At 35.8% G+C, this 11,288-nt stretch overlaps 1 protein-coding gene across 1 annotated transcript; it reads right to left on the bottom strand.

The window, feature by feature from the left end:
* Positions 1-273: 273 nt before the first annotated feature.
* Positions 274-3,021, bottom strand: LOC149574981 (pentatricopeptide repeat-containing protein At5g56310-like). Its single transcript, XM_089814824.1, has one exon. It carries the CDS (start codon positions 2,737-2,739, stop codon positions 637-639), a length of 2,103 nt encoding a protein of 700 aa, XP_089670950.1. The 5' UTR covers positions 2,740-3,021; the 3' UTR covers positions 274-636.
* Between the last annotated feature and the right edge of the window lie 8,267 nt (positions 3,022-11,288).

Raw genomic sequence — 11,288 nt, 5'->3', positions numbered from 1 at the left:
GCTGTTCAATTCCTCCCTTGAATTAAAAAGACCATACACCCAAAATAGTAAAAAGGAGCCATTCGCCACTGAAAATAGATCAAACATCCAGTGAGTTGAACAGGCACAATAATTTAACAGCAAATCCCCATGAGATTCCCAAAGTGTCCAAACAAATATAGCCAAGGGCACATTTCTTCGCTTACCATCACCAATAATCCTTTAAGGGCAAATGCCTCCAAAATTAAGTGAGGGAAATTTCCTACATCCTGACCAAACAATTTTGGAAATGAATTTAATACCGAATTTGGCAGTTGCATATGATTGGTAAATTAATTGTAATATTGCTTTTGATTTCAATTGTGTTAGATTTTGTTTAGCGTCAATGCTTGACGCTTCAGATCATACTCTGTAACCCATCATCAAGATGACACTGTAACCCATCATCAGAATGAATAAGAGAGCATAAAAAGAAGATTTTGAAGAAGAATTTAAACAGCTGTTCCATCATAATCATCAGAATGTTCCATCATCATCAGAATGAATAAGAGAGCAAAAGAAGAAGAATTTGAACAGCTGTTCTAGAGGATTTATGAATAAACCCACATACAATAGTCAGATGTTCGCTTTGATGGGAATAGGTTACTTGTCGTCCAGCTAAAAATGATTTAGTTCAAAGTTATTTTCTGGTAGATACCCAACTTCAGTCAATTCATCCAGGCTTGGTTGTATCCTATCCATTTGCAGATGAGCCATGTCTCTTACTGTGAAGGCATACACCTTGTTCTTGATTTCAATCCAGCTACATCCTGCAAACTTTTGAACCCCTCTGTTTCCCATCATGAATCTCACTTTGGCTACATCATTCCACCGGCCTGTCGTGGCATATATATTTGATAGTAGTACATATGCCCCTGGATTCTCAGGCTCTAGCACGAATAGGTGTTTTGCTACACGTTCACCCACTTCTAAGTTCCCATGGATTCTGCAGGCACCAAGCAAGGCCTTCCATATAACAGGATCAGGCTCCATTGGCATTTTCCTGATGAAATCCACTGCTTCTTTTAGTAGTCCCAATCGACCAAGGAGATCAACCATGCATGCATAATGATCCACTCCTGGCGTAATGCCATAACTAGAGCTCATTGAAGAAAAGTATCGCCAACCTTCATCCAAGATGCAGCAATGACTACAGGCAGTCAATACACCAACAAAAGTCACATGATTGGGTTTTATACCGCAACCTTGCATGGACTCATAGAGTTGAATGGCCTTCTGGCCTCTGCCATGCTGAGCAAATCCTGCAATAATTGCAGTCCAGGATATCACATCTCGTTCAGGCAGTTCGTCAAACACTTGGTATGCAGTGTCTATACAACCACATTTGGAATACAAGGTAACAAGAGCATTTCCCACGAAGACATCACAATTATACTCTATTTTGATGGTATCGGCATGGATTTGTTGCCCCTGCTGCAACGCAGCAAGATTGGAACACGCACTGAGAATGCTCAAGAGGGTGGCCCGGTTCGGCTTCACGCTTACCCTTTTCATTTGAGAGAACAATTTAACCGATACTTCGGGATTACCATTCTGACAGTATCCAGCAATCATTGCAGTCCATGAAACCACATCCTTCTGAGGCATTCGAACAAACAAGTTGTGTGCATGAAGCATCCTTCCATGCTTGGTATAACTTGCCATCATTGTATTCCAAGAAATAGCATCTCTCTCGGGCATCATGTCAAAAGCCTTTCTTGCATCATCAACATTGAATTTTCCATACATGGTAACAAGAGCATTCTCAATAAAAACATCAAATTCAAATCCTATTTTTATAATATAGCCATGGATTTGCACACCTTTCTCTGAAACTCCCCGCCTGGCACAGGCGTTCAAAGCACAAGTTAATGTCGATTTACTTGGTTTGATGCCTGCCATTACCATTTGAGAAAAGAGACTCAGGGCATTATCTTCAAACCCATTTTGTATATACCCTGCGATCATTGTAATCCAAGTGATATCACTTCGTTCAGGCATTTTGTCAAACAGCTTCACTGCTTCATCTATTTTCCCATTGTCAGAGTATCCTGCGATCATGGCATTCCACGAGATCACATTTCGTTCGGGCATTTTGTCAAAAAGATCCTGCGCATCATCCATTTTCTCACACCTGCTATACCCAGTAAGCATCACATTCCATGAAAATAAATTTCGTTCAGGCATTTTGTCAAACAACTCCCGTGCATCCTGCATCATCCTGTTTCTGGCATATCCAACTATCATTGAAGTCCAAGAAACCACATCCCGGTCAGGCATATCATCAAAAAACAAACGAGCCTCATTCAATTTCCCGTACTTGGCATACCCGGCAATCATTGCATTCCACGAAACCAAATTTCTGAAAGGCATTTTGTCGAACACTTGTCGCGCAAAATCCAGTCTTCCGTTTTGAACATATCCTGTAACCATAGCAGTCCAGGACACAACATCTCGATCTGGCATCTGGTCAAATACATGGCGGGCATAGTCCATCTTCCCATTTCTAGCATATTCTGTGATCAATTTATTAGATGAAATCGCGTTTCGATTTGTAGATTCAGTTGAAACCATTGTTGATGCAAGAAGACTTGTAAAAGTAACACAACCCAGGTTCGGAACAACGAAATAGCTGTTCTGGTTCCATGGTTTAGTAGTACAATGGCTTATTGATATTCTGATAAGTGAGGTATTGAAATGGGTTATGATCCTTTTATTCATACTCCATTAATATAGCTGTTGCAGATCTTCTTGGTGAACTGGTTACAATTACTCTGGTTTTTCGAGTAAATATAATTTTGTTCAATCCAGTGTCATTGGTAAACAAGCAAATTTGATTCATGTATGATCATCGTTTTCTTGCTGTTTAGTTTCCATTCAAATCTGATCAATGTAAACTCATCCGTTTCTTGCTACTTGGTATCCATTCATGTAGTCTCGGCTCACTAATTTATCACACAACTTAAAAAAAATTGTCAATAAGAATAACTTCTCATATTCAAATCATCAAAAAATTGTCAATACTTGAAGACAAATGTTCTAGTAGTGGTTTACAAATTTCTACTAGTAGTACACAAATCTTCAATAGTGGTGCATGAATGAGCCAATCATGAATGAAAAAACTTAAATAAGGATCAACCATTGGTATATAAATGATTCACTAGCACTAATTTTATGCATGAAAATGAATGAGCAATGTAATCGGTCCCTTCTCCCTAAGGAGGGTACAAGAATAGTGGAAAAAGCAATAATCAATAAAGTGACATATTAGAAACCATAATTTGTTATGAGCTAAATAAGATTAATTATCATTCATTTATTGCAATTTCAAAACATTTAAGTCAACAATAAGAAGAAATATATTTTAGAATTTGTAGTATATACACACAAGAAAATATGACCAATGTTCAATAGTGTTCCCCACAAATATCAACGATATAATCATAGAGCCCTAAGACAATTCATTTACTTACCAAGTACTTTGTACACTATATAAGTCTTTGTTATCTCTAGCCTTTATATACAACACAAATGTCTAAATTATTGTATAGAGTTTATTTATTTTGTTATCAAAACAAAATATTATTATTTAAAAGACAACTAATATCAACACAAATAGACTAATGGTTCACATTATTTCATGGTAAACTACAAGATATTTGTGGTCCTTATTTTTTATATTCATCATAGGATAAGGTATTAATGTGGAATACTTAAATGCATTTACTTTGCTACTCTAATAGTTGTAGACATACATCTTAATTACTATTTAATGTTGATTGTTTTCTCGTTCTCTATATAAATGGTGGGTTTACCTTGTAATAAAATACTATTGTGTTATTTTATGGAGGTAAGGATTAATCTCCCATTTCAATTTTGGAAATGACTAAACCCTACCCCTTATGATGCAAAAAAGCTCAGGATGGTATTTGACATCCCATACTTACATATTAGAAAATCTCTAAGGCATACTACTAGCAAGAAATGGCTAAAGAAATTGCACTACAAACTTGGCTTCTCAATTTCTTACTATTTGCATTACTCCTTGACATGGAAGTGATTATGAAAATTGCAAATCAAGTTATATAGCCATACTTATTCTCTTTATCTTCTTTTGATAAGGAATTGGACAATTGGTCATCTATTGTTAATAAACTTTCTATTGGTAGTTTCATGGTTTTATTTACATTAATGGCTAACAACTTTTGAGTTAAAATTCTTTTTGTGATTGGGGTGGGTTTTGTGTGTGACATCTATAATAACACTATGCAAGATTTCTACCAATTGATAAACTTGTGGAGGTTAAAATTATCTTTATTGGACTAGATAGATTTGTGGGACTTTGTGATCTTTTTGGTCATCTTGTTCATCATGACGACTCTCCTCTTCAAGTTGCACCCTTGTAACAATTTCCTTTTGATGTGAGACCATTACTTAGAATAAGAAATTGTTTGGCTATATTAATTGCAAAAATACTTTGTGGTATGTGTCAACTTGGAGAAGCATGTCAATGTGTTTTGGGTCATTTTTATCTCTTGGCTTGGTCCCCCTTCACTTTCCTTCCACTACAAAAATGTTTGGGCTAAAACTCTTTGGCCAATGCACATTTCATGTTCATATGTTTTATCTTTGCCAACTTATGTTGGGATAAGGTGACTTAGCCTTACCATGTTTTATTGCTTTATTTGTGCTTTCTTGGAAAGTTGCTAAATGAAGCTTGATTCTTCCACAAGAAAAGACTTGGAGTAGAAAAATAGAAAGCTTCTATTTTTTGGTGATTTATTCTCTTGTGCTTTGTTTTTATGCAAGGGTTGTGCATAAGAAAGTTTCTAAAATAATTTTTAGATCCATTGAATGTAGATGCTTTAGAAATTGTTTCCTCTTGTATGAAAACTCTATAAGTACAAAGCATTATTGTAAAGAATGTAGAGAGAGATGAGAAGTTATTTGCACAGGGTTATGCTACCGAATTTTCTCTAGAATGGAGCAAGATGTAAATCTCCATGCAAAGGTTGAAAACGTATTGTAACTTGTTACTGAACAATACATTAGCTTGACGGTTTGGAGGGTGGGGTTTTTTACCTGGAAAGGTTTTCCCCACATATATATGTGTTCTTTATTCTGTCTCATTCTTCTAGTTCTATGATGATAGAATAATAATTTGTATGTCGTAATGCTGCTGAAATTTATTTAGATCAGTAAATTGTAATCACATTCCTTTAAGGTTTTAATTGTGTGAAATCAACTATGTTTGTTTTTGCTTTTATGGCATAGTAGTATGCACTTGTATTTTCTTATCAGAAGTTGTACAAAGAATTATTGTATATAGGATGTGCATACTGATCTCAGATGAATTTCTGGGATGCTCTCATTTCCGTACAATTGGTGTCAGAGCCCATTTTTGTGAATTGCATGTTGCTTGCATGTGAGGATTCACAAAGTTTCTAGTTCTGGGTATTTATTTTGATAAGATTTCTTAGCTTGCAGAGCTTGAAGAAGTTGTTTTGAAGAAATTGACTGATAACTAATCCTTTGATGAGTGAAAGTCTTATACTTGATTTATTCTTTTAGGAGACAACAGACATTTCTTAAAGGATGGTGAAGACAGAGAAAATAGAGTTGGTCATGTTGAAATGACATTGATTTGGAGCTATTGGTTTACAATAGAATAATTCTTGATGCATGGGTATTTGAAGGTGTCTCATTTGTTACCTAGAATGCATAGAGGTATGGAGTTGATCATTGGATGATCTGGAAGCTTTTGGATAGCCTATCTCTCTCAGATGCATGTACTAGTAGTAGTTGTGGGATTGGTCTACAACTAAGCCTGAAGTTCCAATACTATGTTTTCCTCTTGGATGTTTATACATGCATGGCTTGGATTCTTGTTCATTGGATCTAAGGGGTTTATACATTTTCCTAAAAAATCTATGTGATGTTCATCTATGATAATCCATTATTTTGGGTTCATTTGTTTGGTATTTTATTTAGACATTGAGTCTTCGAGATGAGAAGTGGGTGTGGATGTGCATGGGTGTTCTTAAATGCAATGTTTTTGTAGATTTTGCATGTTGAAATAAAAACTTGTAGTTTTTTGTGGATCTACTGAAGAGCTATTTTCTGGACTCTTGTTCCTTTAGAGTGGTACCAGATGAGATAGTTGTAGTTCTACATGCATGCATTCTTTGTGCATGGTGAGAGGGGGTGTTTTTCTTTCTCTAGATGGAGATGTTGGTACGTGATTAGTCACTCGACATTTCTGGGGTGATGCTTTGTTGGATTCTTGGACTATGGTGCTTGATGTGGACATAATTGGCAAATTAGATTTGTTCTTGATCTAGTGTTTGAGTCATGTTGTCTACATGATTATTCTATTTGATCTCATTTGCATATGTCACTAATGTGATAGTGGGTTTGCATGTTACAATGATTGGATCTACAAGTTATGCAGTCAGGTGGGTAGGCCACCCATTTAATTGCAATAGGATAACTTGGATGTGGACTATCTATACCCACCAGATTTGATTTAGTGTTCGTGTAGACTCGTTAGCTAGCCTTGTTTGTGGTCACTTGTGAATTTGTCTGGTTTCTTTGAGAGAGAGGATGGATGATATTTGAGTACTTGGATAGTAAGTTATGGATTCCTAAAGCATGGTGATTTTCCTTAGTGTGGAGATCTTGGTCTCACCCAATGTGATGTGTGGGCCTGGATGATTTTTAGATTTCGAGGTGGTGTGTCATATGCTTGGAGAGCTTGGTATCACACTTCAATGGGAGCTTTAGTAATGGTTGTATTTTTCCATCATATGGTGATGGATGATCTTCTTTAGTATTGTAGATGTTGGAGGATGCCTTAGATCCTATTGCTTCAGAAGGGTCTTTCACATTTGTTGGTTCACTAGTTGGAGATGGTATCTTCATGTGTTTTTAGATGTTGACATCTTTAGGATTCAAGAAGTCCTTGGTAGAGATGTTGTTTATGCTATTATTTGATATGATCACATGAAGCATGTTATCTCTTTGGAGGAGATAGTTTAGATCATGATGCCATGTTTATGTTCCTGATTCCATGGTTGGAGCTTTGACATTGATCTTGTTTTAGTTTCTTGGTATTGAGTACTTTGATCATTTGCTTGATACTTCATGACAGTGCTATGTTGCAGTGGATTTTTGTATGGAGTGATTGATTACAATCACTTGTGGATACTTGGAGACTTAAGTGAGGCTAGAGTTCTCTTGAGATGAGAGATATGTTGTTGAGATGTATGCTCTTGATGAGATTTCAACAGAAAGTCTGAGGGGCCTACACCTTTGTTGGATGTGAGTTCAATATAGATCTATGAGGAGATTGTTCTTGGATAAGTCACAAGGTGACTTGCATATCTTGGAGGAGCATTCTCATTCCCCCCTCTTGGTCTATTTAGTAGTTTAACACTTGAAAGGTATTACCCAATGTTACTTTCAAGTGTTTTATCTTTTCTTTCATATTCGTGGATCTTGAGCTACAGTTAGATGGTTCTAGAGGATTCATTGTGAGAGATGGATAACATTATTATCTCCTTGAGGTGTACTTTCATTTATGATGAAAATAGGAGATGGTAGTGGGCTGATTTCCTGAAATGGGAAATGGGGTTGTTTGATCTTTTTTGAGATGCTTACATCCATGTAGATTCATGATATCATGTTATGTTTGATCTCTTGAGGTTTAACAATTTTGAATGTTGTTGTGGATTTTCTCTTAGGGTTGTGAAGGAGATCATACTTGGAATAGTTGACATTTAGAAGTGTTTGTAGAAGGACATGCTACATGCTTATGATTTGCAGTTTCTTTCTTTGGTCTTGGTTATCTTCTTGGATGTTTTGGTTCACATAACATTGTTTTTGAGATACGTTGGATCTATGGTGGTCACTCTTTTGTGGTCATTTTTTATCACTTGTACTTCATTATTTTTATGATGACAAGGTGGTTCCTTTATCTATTTTCTTTGTTGGATGTGGAGAACATGGGAGAGTTGTGGAGACTAGATTAGAGAGATGTTTCTTGTAGTGCTTTTGCTACAAGATTTGAATATCTTTGTGGATGGTCCTTGGTACTACATGATTGAACTTTCTTTGTGCTATTATTAGTAGACATAGTATGCTTTTGATTTTCAGATTTGACATTATCCATGCAGTGGGAGTTCTTGTATGTGTTTGGTCTTCATCGACTGGTTTGCACATAGCGCTTGAGTTTGCAGCAGTAGTCAATTGTACAAACATTGTGTGGCTCACACATCTATTGAAAGGAATGAAAGAAGAGGTAACTAAACTTGTGATATTGTATTGTGATAATACAAGTTCTATAAACATGTCCAAGAATCCATTAATGCATGCAAAAACCAAGCATATTGCAATCAAGTATCATTATGTTAGAGAATTGGTAGAAGACAAACAAGTGAGGTTGGAGTATATTCATACAAAGGAACAAACTGCAGATATCTTCACCAAACCATTGCCCAAGGATGCTTATGAATATCTTAGAGGCAAGTTGGGGGTAATACCCCTAACTCAAGCAGTTTAAAGCAACAAGAATGCTGCCCTGCATCAACAGGAACAAATCATTGAAATATCAGAAGAATGATGCAGAGGATGACAGCAAGAGCAGAAACTCCAAATCAGTCACAAGCATGGTGATAGAGGGAGAAGACATCAAGAAGCCAAAACTTATATTTTGCATGATAAAGATGCTACATCTTTGGCATTTATGTCAAAGAGGGAGAAATATGCAAAAAATTGATCAATACAAAGCATGAGGGAGATATATATGAAAGAGGAAGATATAAGAGATCAGTAGTAAGGATGCAACAGCCAAGAAAAGTAGTAGACAACGTATACAATCTTGGTGGTAACTAAGTTGATCAATTGATCAGTTTGGTTTGCCATCAATGCCAAAGAGGGAGATTGTTGGAAATGATTGAAAAGATCATGAGGGAGATTGTTGGAAATGATCATATGGAACTGGTAAGGAATGTTCTCAATCATTGTTTTGTCATTGATGTCAAAACTTGCTACTTTCAGGAATGACAATTTCTTTAGTGATCCAAATACTATCAATTGGTTGATTGACAAGGAGGAGACAATCAATAAAGATGTAACTAAAACACCTAGAGAAAGGTTGAAGTTATGATGTTGTGATGAAGTATAAGGATCAGCTAAGCCATTGATGAAATAGTGTATTGATGACATACTTTAAGATACAAAGAATGGGCACACTAAAACATATCAAAGATGTAAGGTTTTAGCTAAGTCATTTGTAAAGCCTAACTAAGTAGAGGAAGCCGAGCAAGCTATTAAGTGTCGAATAGATTCCTAGTTGAAGCCGAGCAAGTTCAACTTCAAGTGCCGAGTGAAAATCAAATGCCGAGTAAAATCAGGTGTCAAGCAAATACAAGTGCTGAGTAACACAGAGGTGCCGAGCATCAGTAAACCAATAGTGCCGAGTTGCTGCATTATTTTGAAAATCAAAGATTCGCCAGATCTAAGCCGACAAGGTTGTTATCTTGAATTTTGTGAATTAAATAGATGATAAGAATGATGAGCTGGTGGCATAGAACACCATGTAAAACATTTTTGGAGAATACAACTAGACTCTAGATGAAGTTTCTAGATAAGAGCAAGATATGGAGTAGATACATTGTATCTTACCTAATCCATTTGAAACCCTAAAATTGGAGAGGGAGAATTGAGCAGCAAAGGCAAACCAGATTTCTATTTAAAGAGTCATAAGGTCACAAAGCAAGAGTGAGGAGGTCAAGCATGAAAGCATAATTGCTGAAAGAGGTGCTAAAGAGAAAGAAAACACATTTACTCTGCTTTAACAGATGACCATAGAAATGGATGCATTAGTATGATGAGTAAGAAGACTCAAGGAGATGAAGCTTGAGATGTCAAGCTGTAAGAGCTAAAGTGATTAAAAGCCAAGCAAAAGGACTAAACTAAAGTATGATCTGAAATCTACAAAGTATGTTGTAAGTTGTATCAGATCTAAAGGCCATTATTGTTACTCTCTAGCAATTGTAATAGATAGTTTAAATCCTATGGACTTAGGTTGGTTTAATAGCCATGTTGTAAATCCTTTAACAGTGTGATATTCCAAGTGAATGTTCTAAAGTCCTTTGATCAGGCCCATTCCTAATAGTATGGTGAAATCCTCTAATAAGGTCACATTTAATAGTGTGTTGTAAGCCTTTAACAGGGTAGGCTCTTAACAGGGCATCACTTTAGAAGAGTGAAAATCAAGTAGCATGTTACCGGTGGTTTTTCCCAAATTGGGTTTCCACGTAAATCCCTGTGTCATGTGTTTGATCTTGCATGTTTTATTCCTGCATGTTGATTTGCTATAACTTGCTAAGATGATTGATTTAAGCTTGGACAGATAAAAAGTTTATGGCCTCATTATAAGTAGTGAAAAAGTATTATTAGGGCATTTGGACCTTGAATAACTGATTCACCACCCCCCCTCCCCTCTCAGTTATTCTAAAGAATTCAAAACAATTGATTGCCTCCTTGTTAATCAACCAATTGATAGTATTTGGATCACTAAAGCAATTGTCGTTCTTGCAAGTAGCAAGTTTTGACATCAATGACAAAACAATGATTGAGAACATTCTTTATGAGTTCCATATGATCATTTCCAACAATCTCCCTCATGATCTTTTCAATCATTTCCAACACCTATAACATAATACATTTAACAATTACAAATAATTACAACCCTTTGCAAATGACTCAATGTCAAATGACCTTGAATTCCCTTTTATAGATACAAGGGAGCAACAATAGTTGTCGATCGATTTGTAATTGTATGTATAATCATATTATAACTACATAATACATTGTGTGTATACAATCACATTGCCAATTTGCCATATTGCTAATTGTACAAATTTTTCAAGGAGTAGGAATTTTTTTTGCATTTGCTCTGTGTAGTAATAGTATGCCAATACTTGGCTATCCAACTATCCTGATATGCTAGCTCTTGATTCTTGTAACAATTAACATTAAACAAAGTTGAAATTAAATGAAAATTTTGAAATTAAATAGCAACAAGTGACAAAATGATTATACTACTATCATTTACTAAGTTTTTACTTCTTATTTTTATCAACTATGACTATCACTGACGATAACAATAATAGTTTGAGAAGATGACCTAGCTCCAATGATGTTCTCTAGGGCACTCTATTCTACATCATTTGGAAGCTCTATTTTTTTGAGGTTGTAGCTAAATA

The sequence above is a fragment of the Cupressus sempervirens genome, chromosome 2 (genome assembly GCF_028749045.1).
Source record: "Cupressus sempervirens isolate cs-2001-9-10 chromosome 2, ASM2874904v1, whole genome shotgun sequence".
Taxonomy (NCBI): Eukaryota; Viridiplantae; Streptophyta; class Pinopsida; order Cupressales; family Cupressaceae; genus Cupressus; species Cupressus sempervirens.
This window is presented reverse-complemented; position numbering and strand designations above follow the sequence as displayed.